Genomic DNA, 22,286 nt, shown 5'->3' on the forward strand with positions numbered 1-22,286 from the left:
AGTCCCAATAACCACTCAGACTTATGGCTAAGGGGAAGGTTATTTTACCGGGGCTGGCAAGAAATGTTGCAAATACCCTAGATACAGAGGTTTAAACAGTTTTAGTTCAAAGTGAGCAATAGTGGTTCTTGTTTGAGCCCCTGGGTCAGTCCAGTCGAGGGTTAAGTCTCTTCAGGCCTGGTGCCTGGAGTGCCCTCTCCAATCTAGTCTCTGTTCAAACAGGGGCTTGCAGGTTTCCAGGCTAGATTCTGATAGTGTCTCTCACTGGGGTCCCTCAGTCTGCACTGACTAAGGGAAAATTGAAAAACCTGGGTATGTTTAGTCTTGAGAAAAGAAGACTGAGAAGGAGACCTAATAACAGGTTTCAAAGATGTTAAAGGCTGTTAAAAGAGGACAATGATCAATTGTTCTCTATGCCCACAGAAGGCAGGATAATAACTAATGGGCTGTAGCAAGAGAGATTTAGGTTAGATATTAAGAAAAAAATTCTAACTCAAAGAGTAGTTAAGCTCTGGAATAGGTTATCAACGGAGGTTGTGGAATCCCCATCACTGCAAGTTTTAATAATAAGTTAGAGGTTAAAAACCTGTCAGGGATGGTCTAGGTGTACTAGGTCCTGCCTCAGCACCAGGGACTGGACTAGATTATCTCTCGAGGTCCCTTCCTACCCTGCTTTTCTATGATTCTAAGCTACCTGCCTTTTGTTCATGACTGCATTGTAGAAGTTATTCTAATTGCACTGCACAGTTGGAGTACTACACAGGAATGTTTTCCCTGTCTTTCTGCAAAAAAATCATCAGGGTCCATTATCATTTAGCTTTAGGGTGTTCCAACAACTGTACAATCCCATAGTACTTTTTTTCTTAAAGAGTTGGAAGTACTTCTCGCCGCTTCTATTTTTGTTTTAAACCACAGACATTCAGAGAACTGAGGATGTATGAGTCTCACGTCACCCTACCCAGCTGCCGTTGCCTCACAATTTCATAGCAACCACATTTCAGATTTTCAAGTATATCCTCCGCAACCATCAATGAGTCACTTGGCACAGCTGAAGATTATTAGCTATACTGAAAAGAAACAGTGTGAACAGTGTGATATGTTTATGTTAACACAAGGGATTCAGCATATCTAGTATTTTCATCCTTACTAAATTGTTCTTTTACAGCTTACCATTCATCAGTGTTTTCCACGGTTTCACGTCAGAGCCATATTATTAAGTATGCAAAACAACTTCTGGCAAGAACAATTTTTCCAGTATTGACATGGATGATCACTGTACCTGTCTGAGCTTGCTAGTCATTCTCACAGCCTCTGTCATGTTTAGCAAATATTCATTTGGAAGATAATTTTTATAGCTCTCTAGTTCAAAGTTAATTCTATTAACAGTTGTTTCTTTCAGCTCTCCAGTACAAACTTAATTCTATTAATAGTAGTTTCTTTCACTACAGAGGAGATGTACAATCAATGCATATAAATTAATTTACTATTCCAAGAAATTTACTGTTAACGCATATAAATGATGAACACTATTTTCAAGCAGATTATAAGAATGGCCAAACTGGATCAGACCAGTGGTCCATCTAGCCCAGTGTCCTGTCTTCCACCAGTTGGCCGGTGCCAGATGCTCCAGAGGGAATGAACAGAACAAGTCAATTTATTCAGTGATCCATCCCTTATCATCATCGTATCCCAGATTCTGGCAGTCAGAGGTTTAGGGATACCCAGAATATGGGGTTGCATCCCTGACCATCTTGGCTAATGTCATCCAATGGACCTGTCCTCCATGAACTTATCTAATCTGTTTTTGAACCCAGTTATACTTTTGGCCTTCACAACATCCCTTGGCAACAAGTTCCACAGGTTGGCTGTGTGTTGTGTGAAGTACTTCCTTTTGTTTGTTTTAAACCTACTGCCTATTAATTTCATTTGGTGATCCCCTTGTTCTTGTGTCATGCGAAGAAGTAAATAACACTTACCTATTCACTTTCTCCACACATCATAATTTTATAAACCTCTATCATATCCCCCATGAGTCATCACTTTTCTAAGACGAACAGTCCCAGTCTTTTTAACCTCTCCCCATAGAGAAGCTGTTCCATACCCCCAAATCGTTTTTGTTGCCCTTCTCTGTACTTTTTCCAATTCTAATATATCTATTTTGAGATGGGGAAACCAGACGTGCATGTAGTATTCAATGTGTGGACATACCATGGATTTATACAGTGGCATTTTGATATTTTCTGTCTTATTAACTATACCTTTCCTAATGGTTCCTAATATTGTTAGCTTTTTTGACTGCCACTGCACATTGGGCAGATGTTTTCAAAGAACTATCCACAATGACTCTTTCTTGAGCTGTAACATCTAATTTAGGACACCCTCCCCCCCAGTATTTTGTATGCTCCTCGGTCGATAAAGCAGCTCTATTTCATTTTGGCTTAAACAAATAAAGCTTAACCTAAGTCATATTTTATTAATCAAAATGTTTTTCCAGTTTCCTTAAATTCTAACACGTTATTACAAGTAAAAGTATTTTTAAAACTTAATTTTCTTTCCACACTTATGCTGTATATTGACTTTTTTCACATCATTCAGTATTGTACAGATAATGAAAACAGACTGTTGGTTTTCACTCTAGCTTAAAGTCAATTTCATAATCAGGCTCTGTTGTTTTAATTTAGGGGCCCAGGTGTTAGCATAACCCAGTCATTGTCCAACACGAAAAATTGTTAAACAAGGTCCAGAATTTGGTATACAGTGGCCTTGGACTGCTTAGTACCATGGCAAACACACCATTAATTTTTTTTTAAACTTTTATTAAAGATAAAGAAAAGAAGGGAAAAACAGTTAAAATATTTGAAATGTAAAGTATTAAGTAAGGCTTTCATTTTAACAATATCCCTTGTTCCCTTTCCCTGGCAAGAGATTTTAGAAGGAAAACACCCTTGTTTGACAATCCACGTAGATGGTATCAAAGATGGTAATAACTGTCCTTTTGGAGAAAGGAGAACAAGTTAGTTGAGGTGGGCTGGAGCTGCTGTTATTGCTAAAGTCTGATCCCATTTCACCCCAGGAAGTGTTTGGGATTCAGCTGGACTCAGCAGAGGTGAAAATGTCATCAAGGTCCCTCTTTCTGGCCCAGCTGGTCAGGACACCTCTTAGGGTCACAATGACAAAGGCCCAGGGTCCCATGAAATGGTGAGGGTGCAGGCACAGTGGGGAAGCTCACTCCAGTAGCCAATTTTTTCCCTCAAAGTCTCTTTCTTTAAGGACCCAATAAAGGGGTTCCACACACTGCAGGTGCACCTCCTTTTGGCTGGGTCTGGGAATTAGCTTTTGCCCCACCTGGCACCACCTTCTGTCCATCACTCATGCTGTGGCCCCTCTCTCTCTGTAACTCAGGGTGCTCGATCTTCGTAACTGAGTCCTCCAGCCAGGTCACTATATAGTCCCCTCCATTCTGGGGTAACAAAGTCCCATGGGACAAGCTGTCCATATGCCATCTCAAACAATCTTCTATTCCAACTCCAAGTCCTGTGCCACTTTGCCAGTGGCTGGTAGAAGAACTCAGGCCCACCCACTATTCCGGGATCCAACCCAGGGACACTATGACAATCAATATAGGTCTCCTTAGTCTCAGACCCTATTGCTCTTTCTCTGGGCTCCTTCCTACCCCATCTCTCTATCTCATTGCCTATCTCTGGATTTTCCACCAGAACTTCCTCCACTCCCTGTGGCTTCTTCATCCTTAGGCCTCTTGTCAAATTCCCTGGTCCAGGACTGGACCCATAGCTTACTCTCCCCCTGCATTTCCTCCTTGACTCTAGCCAATCCCCTTTTCCTGTAGGGGGTGTCTGCAGATCTCCTTGTGCTCTCATTTCCTGGCTTTATACTCCTCTCTCAGCTTCTCCCCCAGCTGGACTTCATCTGCCATTAAAGCTTATCAAGCCCTGGCTTTACTCCAAGTGCAGCATATAAAGTTAACTGGCCTCTTCTGGCCCATATTAACCTGCTCAAAACTTGTGTGGGGTGAACCACCCCATCACAGACCCAAAAGGAAGTGATGGGTTGAATAGCCCATCCTCTCATTATTTTGTCCACCAGTTAGGCCTCATTTCTGACACACCAATTTTGGTTCACTGATTTCTGGTTCCACAATTTTCTTGTTTGCCAAGCATGATCCTAACATGGTCCTTGAATATGAGTAGGCCTTTTTGTTTGGACTAATTCAGTCTGTCTCCCTTTCAGACCTTCTCCCATCAACATTCATTATTATAGGCCAGAGGTCGGCAACCTTCGGCATGTGGCCCATCAGGGTAATCCACTGGAGGGCTGCTTGACATTTTGTTTATGTTGACCCTCCGCAGGCATGGCCCCACACAGCTCCCAGTGGCCGCGGTTCACCGATCCCGGCCAATGGGAGCTGCGGGAATGGCAAACCGCAGCCACTGGGAGCAGCATGGGGCCATGCTTGAGGATTGTCAACATAAAGAAAATGTCTTGTGGCCTGCCAGCGGATTCCCCTGATGGGCCGCGTGCTGAAGGTTGCCAAACCCTGTTATAGGCTATTGTGACCTCTTATTAACTTACATGTATTTGTTACAGTTGAGTTCACAATTTGTAGCCCCGATTATCTTGGGGAATGGATTGGATGATTTGGGGACTTCATAGTGGAATGGGCCCTTCCATGTTTGTGGCAGCTATTCTCATCCACCATCTCATTGAATGAGTTTGGGGTGTTCAGCCTATTTTCTAATGAATATGTGCCCTGCTCTACATCTTCAAGGTCCTGATCCAAAGCCCACTGAAATAAATGGGAGCTTTTCCACTGACTTCAATTAACTTTGGGATCTGGGCCCAAAGGTGGACAATTATAATGAAACAATAATAAACACTCTTTTGGAGCAGATCCAAGGTATGAAGCACCTCAGTGCTCCAGCTATTCCTAGCTGCCAGACTTGCCAGTATGAGCTATAGCCACCTGAGCATATATTACAGCAGCTCTCAGACTACTCTAAACTTACAACATAAACAGGAGCAGTCATCAGCCAGCACCAGAATTCAGGGGTCACAAAGGTGGCCTTCACCCTTTGAGCCGTACAGCTCAGACTCTGGGCCATAGCCTCAAAACAAAGAGAGACCTTCTCACTCTACTCTTCTGAGTGATAGCCACCTCATTATGTGATCAGGGCAGCCTCCTCCCCACACTGGCCCCACACTTTTTCTCAGTCTGCCTAATATATATAAAGCAATGGGGCTTGGTTGCGTTATGAGTGGCTTTGACACTTCACATGCTCCTGCCTGGTCTCTGAATCCTCCCAGTAAACATAGGAAAGAGAGGGGGTTTCTGCAGGGCCGTCCTTACCCATATGCAAAGTACGCAGCTGCGTAGGGCACCAGATTTCCTGGTGCCCTGCGCAGCTGCATGCTGCTCCAGCCCCTGCCCCGCCTCTTCCCCAGGCTGCCCACCCCTGCCCCGCCCCAGCCTCACCTCTTCCCGCCCCTGCTCCGCCCCACCTCCGCCCCCACTCCACCCCTTCCCCAAAGCCCCCGCCCTGCTCCGTCCCCACCCCGCCTCTTCCCGCCACTGCTCCACCCCAGCCCAACTCTTCCTTCCCCTGAGGAGTGCAGCAGGGCCAGGCTTGCACTCATCAGCGGAGGGAAGTGCAGGGACCCGGCCCCCAGCCGCGTCGCGGGTGAGTGCTGGGGGGGTGGTTCCCTCCTGCCTCCCAAGCCAGCCCCCACCATGGAGGCCTGGGGCCAGCCCCCCCACCTCTGCCGAGGCCTGGAGCCCCACACACACACCCCCGTGGGGGGCGTTGCATAGGGCCCCAGAATAGCTAGGGACGGCCCTGGGTTTCTATATTGGACTCATGTGGCCCCAGTGTCCAGAGTCCTTTTAAGATCCAGACAGGTACCATATCATATGACACTCCCCTACTACACATATTATTTTCAAAGTGTATAATGAGTTTGGGCACACACACATACAAACCATTAACTATTCAGCAAACCGTTCCACCTTTAACTATATTTAGATGGAAATAGAATTTTTCTTCTTTCATTGACCATACTTGGTAAAACAAGTCCAATAAAATTCATGTTTTAATGTATTTTTAACAGCCCTGATATTTCAGGGAGGAGGGGGGAGGATAATCTTCATTTAAATCTCTCTAGGCCAGTGATTCTCAACCAGGGGTATATGTATCCCTGTGGTTACACAGAGATCTTCCAGGAGGTACATCAACTCATCTAGATATTTGCCTAGTTTTACAACAGGCTACATAAAAAGCACTAGCAAAGTCAGTACAAACTAAAATTTCATACAGACAAAATGAGAAAGTAAGCAATTTTTCAGTAATATTCAGTAATACACTTATATTTTTATGTCTGATTTTGTAAGCAAGTACTTTTTAAGTGAGGTGAAACTTGGGGTATGCAAGAAAAATCAGCTTCCTGAAAGGGGTACAGTCGTCTGGAAAGCTTGAGATCCACTGATCTAGGCTGTTCCTGCCAACTCACCTTTTTCAAAGACAACTTCCCCATGTAGCACGGTATCATTCCCTCTGAGCACTTCACCTCTCACTGTGACTTGCGGAGGACTGTCTGTCAGCAGAGCTACCCCAATTGTCACATTTGCACCAGGCCTAATGTTCCGGGGACCTGTCACCAGAAATGTGGGTCTGGAAAACATAGAAGGGGAAGAGGAGTAAATCAAATCTACTCATTATAGTCTGCTATTTAATAATCTTGTTTTACAAAAGGCAATAACTGTGTTGGTGACAAATTCTGTATTTCTGCTGTTACCCACACACCCTACTGTGCTTATGTACCAATGCTAGAAATCTAAATACAGTAATAAGATGGGTGAACTAGAGTGCCTCATATTAAATGAGGATATTGATATAACAGGCATCACAGAAACTTGGTGGAATGAGGATAGTCAATGGGACACAGTAATACCAGGGTACAAAATATATCGGAAGGACAGAACAGTTCGTGCTGGTGAGGGAGTAGCACTATATGTGAAAGAAAGCGTAGAATCAAATGAACTAAAAATCTTCAATGAACCAAATTGTACCATAGAATCTCTATGGATAGTAATTCCGTGCTTGAATAATAAGAATATAGCAGTAGGGAATGTGTTACCAACCATCTGACCAGTGACTGTGAAATGCTCAGGGAGATTAGAGAGGCTATTAAAATAAAAAACTCAATAATAATGGGATTTCAACTATCCTCATATTGACGGGTACATATCACCTCAGGACAGGATGCAGAGATAAAGTTTCTTGACACCTTAAATGACTGCTTCTTGAAGCAGCTAGTCCTGGAACCCACAAGAGAAGAGGCAATTCTTGATTTAGTCCTAAGTGGAGCACAGGATCTGCCCAAGAGGTGAATATAGCTGGACCGCTTGGTAATAGTGACCATAATATAATTAAATTTAACAGCCCTGTGGTGGGGAAAACACCACAGTGGTCCAACACTGTAGCATTTAATTTCAGGAAGGAGAACTACACAAAAATGAGGAGGTTTGTTAAACAGAAATTAAAAGGTACAGCACCAAAAGTAAAATCCCTGCAAGCTGCATGGAAACTTTTTAAATAGATTTTATTTAAACACATTTAATAGACGCTCAACTTAAATGTATACCACAAATTGAAAAACATAGTAAGAGAACCAAAAAAGAGCCGCCATAGCTAAACAACAAAGTAAAAGAAGCAGTGAGAGGCAAAAAGGCATCCTTTAAAAAGTGGAAGTTAATTCCTAGTGAGAAAAATAGAAAGGAGCATAAACTCCGGCAAATGAAGTGTAAAAATATAATTAGGAAGGCCAAAAAAGAATTTGAAGAACAGCTAGCCAAAGACTCAAAAAGTAATAGCAAAAAAAAATTTACATCAGAAGCAGGAAGCCTGCTAAACAACCAGTAGGGCTACTGAACGATCGAGATGCTAATGGAGCACTCAAGGACGATACGGCCATTGTGGAGAAACTAAATGAATTCTTTGCATCGGTCTTCACGGCTGAGGATGTGAGGGACATTCCCAAATCTGAGCCATTCTTTTTAGGTGATAAATCTGAGGAACTGTCCCAGATTGAGGTGTCATAAGAGGAGGTTTTGGAACAAATTAATAAACTAAACAGTAATAAGACACTGGGAGCAGATGGTATTTACACAAGAGTTCTGAAGGAACTCAAATGTGAAATTGCAGGACTACTAACTGTAGTCTGTAACCTATCATTTAAATCAGTTTCTATACCAAATGACTGGAGGATAGCTAATGTGATGCCAATTTTTACATGGGGCTCCAGAGGTGACCCTGGCAATTACAGGCCAGTAAGCCTGATTTCAGTACCGGGCAAACTGGTTGAATCTATAGTAAAGAACAAAATTGTCAGACACATAGATGAACATAATTTGTTGGGGAATATTCAACATGTTTTTTGTAAAGGGAAATCATGCCTCACCAATATCCTAGAATTCTTTGGGGGGGTCAACAAGCACATGGACAAGGGGGATCCAGTGGATATAGTGTACTTAGATTTTCAGAAAGCCTTTGACAATATCCCTCACCAAAGGCTCTTAAGCAAAGTAAGCAATCATGAGATAAAAAGGAAGGTTCTTTCATGGATTGGTAACTGGTTAAAAGATAGGAAACAAAGGGTAGGAATAAACGGTCAGTTTTCAGAATGGAGAGAGGTAAATAGTGGTGTCCCCAGGGGTCTGTACTGGGTCCTATTTAACATATTCATACATGATCTGGAAAAAGGGGTAAAGAGTGAGGTGGCAAAATTTGCAGATGATACAAAATTACTCAAGATAATTAAGTCCAAGGCAGACTGCAAAGAGCTACAAAAGGATCTCTCAAAACTGAGTGACTGAGCAACAAAATGGCAGATGAAATTCAATGTTGATAAATGCAAAGTAATGCACATTGGAAAACATAATCCCAACTACACATATAAAATGATGGGGTCTAAATTACTGTTACCACTCAAGAAAGAGATCTTGGAGTCATTGTGGATAGTTCTCTGAAAACATCCACTCAATGTGCAGCAGCAGTCAAAACAGCAAACAGAAAGTTGGGAATCATTAAGAAAGGGATAGATAATAAGACAGAAAATATCATATTGCCTCTATATAAATCCATGGTACACCCACATCTTGAATACTGCATGCAGATGTGGTCGTCCCATCTCAAAAAAGATATATTGGCATTGGAAAAGGTTCAGAAAAGGGCAACAAAAATGATTAGGGGTATGGAGCGGCTTCCGTAGGAGGAGAGATTAATAAAACTGGAACTTTTCAGCTTGGAAAAGAGACAACTAAGGGGGGATATGATAGAGGTCTATAAAATCGTGACTGGTGTGGAGAAAGTAACAGGGCCGGCTCTAACTTTTTTGCCGCCCCAGGCAAAAAAGAAGAGTGCTGCCCCCCCCGCGAGCGCTGCGCAGCCGAACCCCCCCACCCCCAGCGCTGCCGAAATCCCCGCCCCTCCAAGCGCCATGCCGCCCGAAGCCCCGCCCCTCTGAGCGCTGCGCCGCCCAAAGCCTCTGCCCCGCCTCCGAGCACCGTGCCGCGCCAGCCCCCGCCCCCCCCCCGAGCGCCGTGCCGCCCCAGCCCCCGCCCCCCCGAGCGCCGCATGCGGAAACAAAAAAAACCCCTCCAGCGCTGCCCCGACGAACCAAAAAATAAATAAATAAATAAAAACCCAAGCGCCGCCCTGCCCCAAGGTGCCGCCCCAAGCACGTGCTTGGTCGGCTGGTGCCTGGAGCCGGCCCTGGAAAGTAAATAAGGAACTGTTATTTACTCCTTCTCATAACCAGGGCCGGCTCCAGGCACCAGCATTCCAAGCAGGTGCTTAGGGCGGCAATCTGCAAGGGGCGACAGTGCATGCATTTTTGCCGCCCCAAGCAGTGCGCCGAATTGCCGCCGCGGACAGCAGGGGCAGCCCGTTTGCCGCTAGGGCGGCACATGCATTTCTGCGGCTGCGGCAATTCGGCGGCAGCTTCATTGCCACCACCACGGAAACGAGCGTGCCGCCCTAACAGCACACGGACTGCCCCCGCCATCCCCGGCGGCAATTCGGCACACTGCTTGCAGAGGCAAAAACAGTAGAGCCGGCCCTGCTCATAACACATGAACTAGGAGTCACCAAATGAAATTAATAGGCAGCAGGTTTAAAACAAACAAAAGGAAGTATTTTTAACACACTGCACAGTCAACCTGTGGAACTCCCTGCAAGAAGATGTTGTGAAGGCCAAGACTATAACAGGGTTCAAAAAAGATCTAGATAAATTAATGGAAGATAGGTCCATCAATGGCCATTAGCCAGGATGGGCAGGGATGGTGTCCCTACCCTCTGTTTGCCAGAAGCTGGGAATGGGTGCCGGGGATGGATCACTTGATGATTACCTGTTCTGTTCATTCCCTTTGGGGCACCTGGCATTGGCCACTGTTGGAAGAATACTGGGCTAGATGGACCTTTGGTCTGACCCAGTATGGCTGTTCTTATGTTCACCCTACTGTATGTTGGAGCAGAGGCTTATACAAACAATGTAGGCGAAAGCCTAATGGGGAGAAATTGTCTCGAGTAAATTGTACTCCATTTTGCTAGCCTTGAATTAGTAAGTAGAAATTGTTCTGAGTTTATTCTTTGCTGATTGTGTTAATGATTGTTCTTAGAAAGACAGAAGTTTTATGGCTGTAATTATTGGCCTATTTACTGTTTGGTGTGTGAGTGAAGAATGTATGGTATACTAATTAACTGAAAAAAGACAGCTGGGCCAAATGATCAAGAGGGGAGGGGAGGAGTCGAGAGGCACCAACTTTATTATCAGAATCACCTGGATGGCAGATTGACGACCCTAAAGCAAAGGCATACACCCCAAGGACAAGATATAAGGAGTTGAGCCAGAGGGACGAGATAAGAAACAGCTGCAGATCCTCCCGGTAACAACTCAAAATAATGATGATTAAGAACAACCTTGAATACCTTGTGATTGACAGGTGTGCCACAGCAAGGTCCATAGGTTTGTATGGGAGCTTATTACTATAAAAGAAGGGTGTATTGCCATGGGACTTTGGGTTCGTTCTGCATCAACATCGGAGCTTCGAACGCGTTCACCAGAGGCCCAGCTCCCCTCCCTCATGTACAGTTTCAGCTGGCCACTAGAACTGACCGAGCAACACTAAGGACTGGTAACTATAAGATCCAGCTGCAGAACCTTTTGGGGTGTATGTGTGTGTGAGCGAATGGAAGCATATGCTGATTTTAATGCTTAAATTATGCTCTCAATAAATGCGGCGGATTGCCTTATCCCCTTTTAAAAGATTCCGTGTGCTTCTTATAAGCATAACAGCATTACTGAACAAGCCCAATCATTTCACCTCCCTCTAATAGAGGGAAATTAAACTGAAGATACTTTATTGATAAGGTAGTGTCGGTGCCAGTGTCCAGTTTAACTCATTCGTTCTTTCCCATTTTAGTAGTTAGCAATCAAGTCAGGAAGCAAACTTAGGAGTTGGCAGATGTGATTGCAGAGCCATTGGCCATTATCTTTGAAAACTCATGGCAATCGGGGAGGTCCCGGATGACTGGAAAAAGGCTAATGTAGTGTCCATCTTTAAAAAAGGGAAGAAGGAGGATTCAGGGAACTACAGGCCAGTCAGCCTCACCTCAGTCCCTGGAAAAATCATGGAGCAGGTCCTCAAGGAATCAATTCTGAAGCACTTAGGCTATGTCTACACTACAGAATTAGGTCGGATTTATAGAAGCCGGTTTTATAGAAACCGGTTGTATGCAGCCGATTGTGTGTGTCCCCACCTAAAATGCTCTAAGTGCATGAAGTCGGCGGACCGCGTCCACAGTACCGAGGCTAGCGTCGACTTCCGGCGCATTGCACTATGGTACCTATCCCACAGTTCCCGGAGCCTCCGGCGCCCATTGGAATTATGGGTTGAGATCGCAATGCCCGGATGATGCAAAGCAGTGCCGCGAGGGGTTCTGGGTACATTGCGTCAGGCCCCTCCCCCGCCGTCACAGCAACGGCAGACAATAGATTCGCGCCTTTTTACCTGGGTTACCTGTGCAGACAACATACCACGCCAAGCATTGAGCCCGCTCAGCTCAGCTCACCGTCACCATATCTCTTCCGGGTGCCGGCAAACGTGGGACTGCATTGCTAAACAGCAGCAGCAGCTTACTGCCTTTTGGCGGTAGACGGTGCAGCATGACTGGTAGCCTTCATTGGCGATCTGGGTGCAGGCAGCCGTGGGGCTGGCAGCCGTAGGGCTGCATTGCACCAGCCCCTTGCCTTTTGGTAGAAGATGGTATATTACGACTGGTAACCGTCGTCATCGTACTGCAGTGGCTGTCGATCATGGGCACCCGGGCAGACAATGATGGTTATCAGTCGTAGTATGCTATTTTCTGCCAAGTGCCCAATATTGTCTGCTAAGCACCCAGAAGAGGCCGAGGGCTATCTGGGTGCTGGCAGACATGGGGCTGGCAGCCGTGGGGCTGCATTGCACCAGCCCCCTTGCCTTGATGATGATGGTTATCAGACGTAGTATGCGCAGGATGGGGCAACATTGCTACACAGCAGCAACCCCTTGCCTTTTGGGCAGTAGATAGTATATTACGACTGGTATCCATCGTTGTCATACTGCAGTGGGTATCAGATTGTGCAGTAGACCTGAAGGCTAACTGCCAAGCGCCCAGTATTTGCTGCCAAGCACCCAGAAAATGCCAAGGGCTATCAGTCATGCTGCACCGTCGTCTTAAGATGTAAAAAATAGATTTATTCTGTATTCATTTGCTTCCCCCCCTTCCTCCTGCTAAACCCAGGCTTTTGAGTTCAATCTTTGGGGGGGGGGGGCATTCTGTGTGACAGTTGTTTGTGTTTCTCCCTGATGCAAAGCCACCTTTCTTGATTTTAATTCCCTGTACCTGTATGCCATGTCGTCACTCGCCCCTCCCTCCCTCCCTCTCTCCCTCCCTCCCTTCTTCCCCTGGTCCGTCAGATACTAGTTTCGCGCCTTTTTTCAGACCAGACGCCATAGCCAGCACTGGGATCATGGAGCCCGCTCAGATCACCGCGGCAATTCTGAGCACTATGAACACCACGCGCATTGTCCTGGAAAACATGCAGAGCCTCCTGGACATGCCAAAGCCAAACCAGGACCAGCTGAGGAGGAGGCGATTGCAGCGCGGCGACGATAGTGATGAGGAAATTGACATGGACCTCTCACAAGGCACAGGCCCCAGCAATGTGGAAATCTTGGTGTTACTGGGGCAGGTTCATGCCGTGGACCGCCGATTCTGGGCCCGGGAAACAAGCACAGAGTGGTGGGACCGCATCGTGTTGCAGGTCTGGGACGATGCCCAGTGGCTGCGAAACTTTCGCATGCGTAAGGGCACTTTCATGGAACTTTGTGACTTGCTTTCCCCTGCCCTGAAGCGCCAGAATACCAGGATGAGAGCAGCCCTCACAGTGGAGAAGCGAGTGGCGATAGCCCTGTGGAAGCTTGCAACGCCAGACAGCTACCGGTCAGTCGGGAATCAATTTGGAGTGGGCAAATCTACTGTGGGGGCTGCTGTGATCCAAGTTGCCAGGGCAATGAGAGACCTGGTGATATCAAGGGTAGTGACTCTGGGAAACGTGCAGACCATAGTGGATGGCTTTGCTGCAATGGGATTCCCAAACTGTGGTGGGGCCATAGACGGAACCCATATCCCTATCTTGGCACCGGCGCACCAAGCCGCCGACTACATAAACCGCAAGGGGTACTTTTCAATGCTGCTGCAAGCCCTGGTGGATCACAAGGGACGTTTCACCGACATCAACGTGGGCTGGCCGGGAAGGGTACATGATGCTCGCGTCTTCAGGCAATCTCTTCTGTTTCGCAAGCTGGAGGAAGGGACTTTCTTCCCGGACCAGAAAATAACCATTGGGGATGTTGAAATGCCTATCGTGATCCTTGGGGACCCAGCCTACCCCTTAATGCCATGGCTCATGAAGCCGTACACAGGCAGCCTGGACAGTAGTCAGGACCTGTTCAACTACAGGCTGAGCAAGTGCCGAATGGTGGTGGAATGTGCATTTGGCCGTTTAAAAGCGCGCTGGCGCAGCTTACTGACTCGCTCAGACCTTAGCGAAAAGAATCTCCCCATTGTTATTGCTGCTTGCTGTGCGCTCCACAATATATGTGAAAGTAAGGGGGAGACATTTATGGCGGGGTGGGAGGTTGAGGCAAATCGCCTGGCCGCTGATTACGCGCAGCCAGACACCAGGGCGGTTAGAGGAGCACAGCAGGGCGCGGTGCGCATCAGAGAAGCGTTGAAAACCAGTTTTGTGACTGGCCAGGCTACGGAGTGAAACTTCTGTTTGTTGCTCCTTGATGAACCCTCTGCCCCTCCCCCACCACCCTGTTAACTCTACTTCCCTGCAAACCAACCACCCCACCCTCCCCTACTACCCTCCCCCCTTCGAGCACCACTTGCAGAGGCAATAAAGTCATTGTTGCTTCACATTCATGCATTCTTTATTAATTCAGCACACAACTAGGGGGATAATTGGAAAGGTAGCCCGGGATGGGTGGGGGAGGAGGGAAGGAAAAGGACACACTCCAATTTAAAACTTATTGCTATGGAAATCATCTAGGGTGGAGTGAGTGGGTGGCCGAAGGCCCCCCCACCGTGTTCTTGGGCGTCTGGGTGAGGAGGCAATGGGACTTGGGGAGGAGGGCTGCTGGTTACAGAGGGGCTGTAGCGGCGTTCTCTGCTCCTGCTGCCTTTCCTGCAGCTCAACCATACGCAGGAGCATATCACTTTGATGCTCCAGCAGCCGGAGCATCGACTCTTGCTTTCTGATTACAAGTTGACGCCACCTCTCCTCTTCAGCCCGCGTTTCAGCACGCAACTTCTCCTCTTCAGCCCGCGATTCAGCACGCCACCTCTCCTCTCGCTCATATTGGGCTTTTTTAAAATCAGTCATTGACTGCCTCCACGCATTCAGCTGTGCTCTGTCAGCGTGGGAGGCAGTCTGAAGTTCAGTAAACATTTCGTCACGCGTCCTTCGCTTCCTTCTTCGAATATTCACTAGCCTCTGCGAAGGAGTAAGATTTGCAGCTGGTGGAGAAGGGAGAGGTTGTTAAAAAAGATACATTTTAGAGAACAATGGGTAGACTCTTTCACGTTAGATTTTGCTGTTCACAACATCACACAGCACATGTGCTTTCGTTACAAGGTCGCATTTTTCCTCTTATATTGAGAGTCTCCTGGTTTGGTGTGAGAGATCACTCACGCAGTGCCAGGACACAGATTTCAGCTTGCAGGCAGCCATGGTAAGACATATAGTCTTTGGGCTTTTTTAACCTTCTTAACATGTGGGGATGGTTTCAAACAGTTCTGCCCTCATTTCCCATACCAAGCACCCGTGCCATTTAAAATGGGTTTGCAATGTAAAAGGAGGGGCTGCGATTTCAGGTTTAACATGCAGCACAAACCCAACTAACTCCCCTCCCCCACACACCCAATTCTCTGGGATGGTCACTTCAACCCACCCCCCCCCCCACCGCGTGGTTAACAGCGGGGTATATTTCTGTTCAGCAGAGCAGGAAGGGGCACCTCTGAATGTCCCCTTAATAAAATTGCCCCATTTTAACCAGGTGACCGTGAATGATATCACTCTCCTGAGGATAACAAAGAGAGATAAGGAATGGATGTTGTCTGCATGCCAGCAAACACCGGGACCATATGCTGCCATGCTTTGTTATGCAATGATTCCAGACTACGTGCTACTGGCCTGGCGTGGTAAAGTGTCCTACCATGGCGGACGGGATAAGGCAGCCCTCCCCAGAAACCTTTTGCAAAGGCTTTGGGAGTACATGAAGGAGAGCTTTCTGGAGATGTCCCTGGAGGATTTCCGCTCCATCCCCATACACGTTAACAGACTTTTCCAGTAGCTGTACTGGCCGCGATTGCCAGGGCAAATTAATCATTAATCATTAAACACGCTTGTTTTTAAACCATGTGTAATTTTTGCAAAGGTACACTCACCAGAGGTCCCCTGTGTGCCCTCAGGGTCTTGGGTCAGTTCGGGGGTTACTGTTTCCAGGTCCTGGGTGACAAACATATCCTGGCTGTTGGGGTAACTGGTTTCTCCGCTTCCTTGCTGCTGTGAGCTATCTATGTTCTCTCCATCCTCATCTTCCTCGTCCGCCGAACCCGCTTCCCCGTTTGCAGAGAGGGACTCATAGAACACGCTTGGGCTAGTGGTGGCTGCACGCCCTAGAATGGCATGCAGCTCCGCGTAGTAGCGGCATGTTTGCGGCTCTGCCCCGGACCTTCCGTTTGCGTCTCTGACTTTGTGGTAGGCTTGCCTTAGCTCCTTAATTTTCACGCGGCACTGCCGCGCGTCCCTGTTATGGCCTCTGTCCTTCATGGCCTTGGAGATCTTTTCTAATGTTTTGCCGTTTCTTTTACTGTTTCGGAGTTCGGCGAGCACTGCTTCATCTCCCCAGATGGCGATCAGATCCTGTACCTCCCGTTCGGTCCAGGCTGGAGCTCTTCTGCGATCCTGGGACTGGGACTGGGACTCCATCATGGTTACCTGTGCTGATGGGCTCTGCATGGTCACCTGTGCTCTCCACGCTGAGCAAACAGGAAATGAAATTCAAACGTTCGCGGGGCTTTTCCTGTCTACCTGGCCAGTGCATCTGAGATGAGAGTGCTGTCCAGAGCGGTCACAATGAAGCACTGTGGGATAGCTCCCGGAGGCCAGTAATGTCGAATTCCGTCCACACTAACCCAATTCCGACCCCCTAAGGCCGATTTTATCGCTAATCCCCTTGTCGAGGTGGTGTTAGGAAACCGGTTTAAAGGGCCCTTTAAGTCGACAGAAAGGGCTTCGTAGTGTAAACGTGTCCAGGCTTAAGTCGATTTAACGCGGCTAAAGTCGACCTAAACTCGTAGTGTAGACCAGGCCTTAGAGGAGAGGAAAGTGATCAGGAACAGTCAGCACGGATTCACCAAGGGGAAATCGTGCCTGACTAACCTAATTGCCTTCTACGAGGAGATAACTGACTCTGTGGATGAGGGGAAAGCAGTGGATGTGTTATTCCTTGACTTTAGCAAAGCTTTTGATACAGTCTCCCACAGTATTCTTGCCAGCAAGTTAAAGAAGTATGGGCTGGATGAATGGACTATAAGGTGGATAGAAAGCTGGCTAGATCGTCGGTCTCAACGGGTAGTGATCAACGGTTCCATGTCTAGTTGGCAGCCGGTTTCAAGTGGAATGCCCCAGGGGTCGGTCCTGGGGCCGGTTTTGTTCAATATCTTCATTAATGATCTGGAGGCGTGGACTGCACTCTCAGCAAGTTTGCAGATGACACTAAACTGGGAGGAGTGGTAGATACACTGGAGGGTAGGGATAGGATACAGAGGGACCTAGACAAATTAGAGGACTGGGCCAAAAGAAACCTGATGAGGTTCAACAAGGACAAGTGCAGAGTCCTGCACTTAGGACGGAAGAATCCCATGCACTGTTACAGACTAGGGACCGAATGGCTAGGAAGCAGTTCTGCAGAAAAGGACCTAGGGGTTACAGTGGACGAGAAGCTGGATATGAGTCAACAGTGTGCCCTTGTCGCCAAGAAGGCTAACGGTATTTTGGGCTGTATAAGTAGGGGCATTGCCAGCAGATCGAGGGACGTGATCATTCCCCTCTATTCGACATTGGTGAGGCCTCATCTGGAGTACTGTGTCCAGTTTTGGGCCCCACACTACAAGAAGGATGTGGAAAAATTGGAAAGAGTCCAGCGGAGGGCAACAAAAATGATTAGGGGGCTGGAGCACATGACTTATGAGGAGAGGCTGAGGGAACTGGGATTGTTTAGTCTGCAGAAGAGAAGAATGAGGGGGATTTGATAGCTGATTTCAACTACCTAAAAGGCGGTTCCAAAGAGGATGGAGCTAGACTGTTCTCAGTGGTACCTGATGACAGAACAAGGAGTAATGGTCTCAAGTTGCAGTTGGGGAGGTTTAGGTTGGATATTAGGAAAAACTTTTTCACTAGGAGGGTGGTGAAGCACTGGAATGGGTTACCTAGGGAGGTGGTGGAATCTCCTTCCTTAGAGCTTTTTAAGGTCAGGCTTGACAAAGCCCTGGCTGGGATGATTTAGTTGGGAATTGGTCCTGCTTTGAGGGGGTTGGACTAGATGACCTCCTGAGGCCCCTTCCAACCCTGATATTCTATGATTCTATGATTCTATGAAATTAATTTCTGGTAACATACAAGTTACTCCATGCAGGCAAACCTCAGTGCCAGGGCAGAGACCCATTAATGTCAATGGAACCCGAGCCAGGATCGGGGCCTGTGTGCCTCATCTTCCTCCACCGACTTCAGGGGGAGGAGGCTAAGGCCCCAAGCTAAATAAATGCAACTTAAATCCCAAAGGAGTACCTAAAAGCTGTGGTTAGTCTGTGAAACTCCTAGAAAATAAACAAGAAAGAAAACAGGGGAAGCCACATCTCAATGCTGCAGGGTAAGGTAATTTTGTGTCACAACATATTTAGCATGTGAGAGGGCAAATCACAGTAAAACATAGAGGAGATCTAAAAACACATTCCCTAGCTGGGATGTTATTGAACATAAAGCGCACTAGCACAGAAAAGTAGTGGGATTTCTCTGGTTCCTCCTACCCATGACTCACTGTCTAAGGGGGGGAGCATTAACTTTTCACGCAGTGCATGTGAAATGCAGCTGGCTATAAAGTTTCTCCCTTTATTTGCAGTGCTATGATCATCCTGGGAGAAAACGTCTCAGCGGGCCCCAGCTGAGGCCAATGACTGGCCAGCGCTTTCTGCTGACTGAGGCCCCGATCCGGGAGGATCCGGCCGCTGCAGCACCGCGTTCAGGCCTGAGTGGGGCACAGCACGCACTGCGCCTTGCCTCCAGCCAGCCTCCCTCTACCCCCCGCGGCTCGCCCTCGTCCATACCCGGCCGCAGCGGCAGCCGACGCTGCCAGGAGACACGAGACGAGATGAACGAAGGAGAGCGGAGCGGAGCCGCTCGGTGCAGCCCGGCCTGGGAACAGCATCCTGCTCCGGGAGTGTGCAAAGCGGCTCGCGGCTCCTGTCCCGCCGGAGCTGGCCGCAGGGAAGGGAATGTCCGCTCGGGGACTGAAAGAAGCTCCTTATTGCGGCTCCACCCCGCCCTCTCGCTTTACACGGAGCTCTTCACAACCTTCCTCCCTGCTGCGGCGGCTGCGGGCTCCAAAATAGACAGACCTGCTCCCCTCCCCGCCCTGACACAGCCTCTGGCCCGTCCCTGACAGCAGGGGCGGCTGCAAAGCGCGGGGAAGGGATGTGGCGGCGTTTGAAGCCTGCCAGCCAAAGTGCGCTATTCTCAGCGGGTCACAACACCACCAGGGTGCCCCACTTCTCCACGCTCCCTATCTAAGCAGCCCCAGCCACCCCCTGTTAAAGACGAGTTCAAGCTTGAAAGAAACTCGGCTGAGTGGAAAACATGTAATCATTGTCCTAGACTATGAGTCAGACTTTCAGAGAGACTGCAACCAAATGAAATAGGCATTTCCCAGGGGCGTTTCCTAAATGCGTTAGATATAGCTCGATCTCTCTTTCTTCAAACAGGGCTGATTCTAAGGGGCTGTGTTCTGATCTATAGTTCCCACCTCTTGCCCTCTCTGACAGAAACAGTAGTCACGGTATTCTCATACACTCCAGCGTGAATGTAAAAACCAACGAGAATCGTGATCGATATGTTAAATAGACAACTGTGACTGGCAATTTAACCTGGCTTATTTGGGCTTGGATCCACTCAGGTCCAGCCCAGATGCACTTGGCACAGGATTCAAGTGGGATCCAAAGTAACTGGAAGTCATCTTTTCACACTCCCAGCCCCGTTCCTGGATCTGGCCATGGGGACAGTGGGGCCCTTAGCATAAAATAGAGCCACTTTAAGGCTAATTTAACTTGTGCTGATTCATAGACTCATAGGACTAGAAACAGTAGTGCAATTAGGGTGGTACCTTCCAGTATGCAGTACCGGCAAGAGAGTTTTAGCAGGTACGGGGTATCAGAAAGACTTGGGGCTAGCCCCCTGTCGGGGACTTTTTAACCCAGACGGCAAGGTTCGTTGTCTGACCGCAGAGTGAGAGACAGGCAACACCAGCAAGGTCCAATACAAGCTCTTTATTGAAGAGTGCACACAACAATAGAGAGCGGCCCGTCTCCAGAGAGAACCAGCCACGATTACAATAACTAGTGAGATTATATAGACAGTTCCGTCGCGTCATAATTAAGCAACCCCAAACCCCCCTTTTCTAGTTAAGTTTCTAAGTTTCATGCATATCTATCTTCTTTGACAGTACAAACAGTTCATGATGCCTCAGCAGCTTCTTATCAGCTTTTTCGTCATGCACCAGAGGATGGGAGGAAAGAGGGAGTTGGGTACAGATAAAGAACAGAAACAGGGAGTGAAGACTGCAAGTCTCCATTTGTCCAACAAACTGTTCCTAGCACTTCTGGCACAAGAATGCGGCCCCCACCTCTTATCTTGTTCTTTGCAGCTTAAGCAAGCATGCCCTCAGGTTTCACAGAGAGACAGGAATGGCCCAGCAACTACTGTTAGCCTAACTTTGGCTAAGCTGGCCAAACAACTATACTCCATATTTTTGGGCCTAACACCCCCATTCCGGAGGTGTGAGGTGGGGGGCTGTGCTCTGGTCCTTAAAGGAGAAGAACCTGGCTAGGGAGGGCATTCATTCTATGGCTTTAACAGCACAATACATATGCTAACAAACTTAAACAAAGGGTTTGTTAGCATATGTATTGTTGTGCTGTTACATTGGTCAGGAGTCCTCAAGGGGGGAGGGGAGGGTGGATGGAAGATGTTTAAACAGTGTTTTTGATTCTGTTTCTCCCCATTGGTCTGAATTATCCATGACATTCATACTGCATCACATCAAGTCCAAATCATTAGAGGAATGCCTCTGCTTGCACTGAGGAGAGGATGTTTGGATTCTGATGTCAGCCCAGTTCTGCATCCTGACAGGAAGCACAAGTTGTCCCCAGTGTACCTAGAATTCTTCTTTGCAGCCAAACTAGTCTAACATGCATTTTGTTAATTGGAACTGGAGCAGAAAAACAAAGAAAACACACGCCTCATTTTCCAGCTTTGTGGATGAGAGACCTATAAGTGAAGATTATAATGCCGGACACTGATGGCCTTAAACCAGCTGCCTCAGGAATCTGCCAAGAACTTTGCTGAAAATAGGTTCCTCATCTTAGCAACAGAGCTAAGACTTATCACACATCTGCCCCCCTTTATTCGAATGAAGCTCCTTCTGATCTGACAGCTCAGGCATTGTCAGTTTCATCCAGAACAATTTACAAACTTGGAACCTAATCCTGTAAACCCTTAATCATTTGATCAATCCCGTTGAAGACAATGGGACTATCTGCATTACTATGGACCGCTTTTGTGGTAAGAGTTTCAGGAGTCTGTTCTGCTCCTATAAAGGAAGTTGAATCTCCTGTTGAAATGCAATGTTTGGGTACAATACCATAATGCAGTTTAGGATACAGTTCTACTTAAAATTGTCTTTTAATAAGTCATATATATGCTGAAATGGCTCATCGCCCAACTCCCATATTCCATATAAACAAACAGAAATACTACATATTTGAAGGGAAAGTGAGTAGTTAAGCATGTTGATGTTTGTATATACAAACACCCATTTCATCACTGTACTGGAAAATATAGTTAAATTTTCTTCAAATTCCATAGAAAATTAAGTTTAACAGCACCAATTGTTTTCTGTGTCAATCAGTGTGTACCTGAAAAAATTACATGCCTTCTAAGAGAAAAGAAATCAGTCCATACTTACTGAAAAAAAAATTCCTTCCAACTGGTGTTCAGAAGAGTACTGCAAGACACATACATAACCTCATGAGCAGAGGGCAGAGAGGATACCCTCCCACATTATGATCAGCAACTAAAATTAATAATAATAATAATAATAAAATCTCTAGGATTTGCAAACCTAAAAACTTGTGTTATGCTTTAAATCACCTCAGCCCATACCAGGTTTATGAACATTAAAAAGTTAACTGCAAAGGAACACTGAAGCCCATTGACCTGAATGTGTGCCAGCTAGTATACCCTCACTGACTAAAGGCTCAGTCACACTTGAACAGCTAAAATTAACCTTGCCCTTTTAGGCTAAACAGAGTTATGTCACTGGCTCCCAGGGC

The 22,286-nt window shown here is 47.0% G+C and overlaps 1 protein-coding gene across 1 annotated transcript in view; it reads right to left on the reverse strand.

The window, feature by feature from the left end:
* CD109 (CD109 molecule) overlaps positions 1-19,168 on the reverse strand; it is a 123,997-nt gene extending 104,829 nt beyond the window's left edge. Inside the window, exons 1-2 of the mRNA XM_026654616.2 lie at positions 19,008-19,168; positions 6,523-6,683 (exon numbers count right to left, since the gene is read on the reverse strand). Coding sequence (XP_026510401.1) covers positions 6,523-6,683; positions 19,008-19,108 — 262 coding nt within the window. The 5' untranslated portion in view covers positions 19,109-19,168. The remainder of the gene's footprint in view (positions 1-6,522; positions 6,684-19,007) is intronic.
* Between the last annotated feature and the right edge of the window lie 3,118 nt (positions 19,169-22,286).

This window comes from Terrapene carolina, unplaced genomic scaffold, assembly GCF_002925995.2.
Source record: "Terrapene carolina triunguis isolate 2854851 unplaced genomic scaffold, T_m_triunguis-2.0 Scaffold42, whole genome shotgun sequence".
In the NCBI taxonomy this organism is placed as follows: domain Eukaryota; kingdom Metazoa; phylum Chordata; order Testudines; family Emydidae; genus Terrapene; species Terrapene triunguis.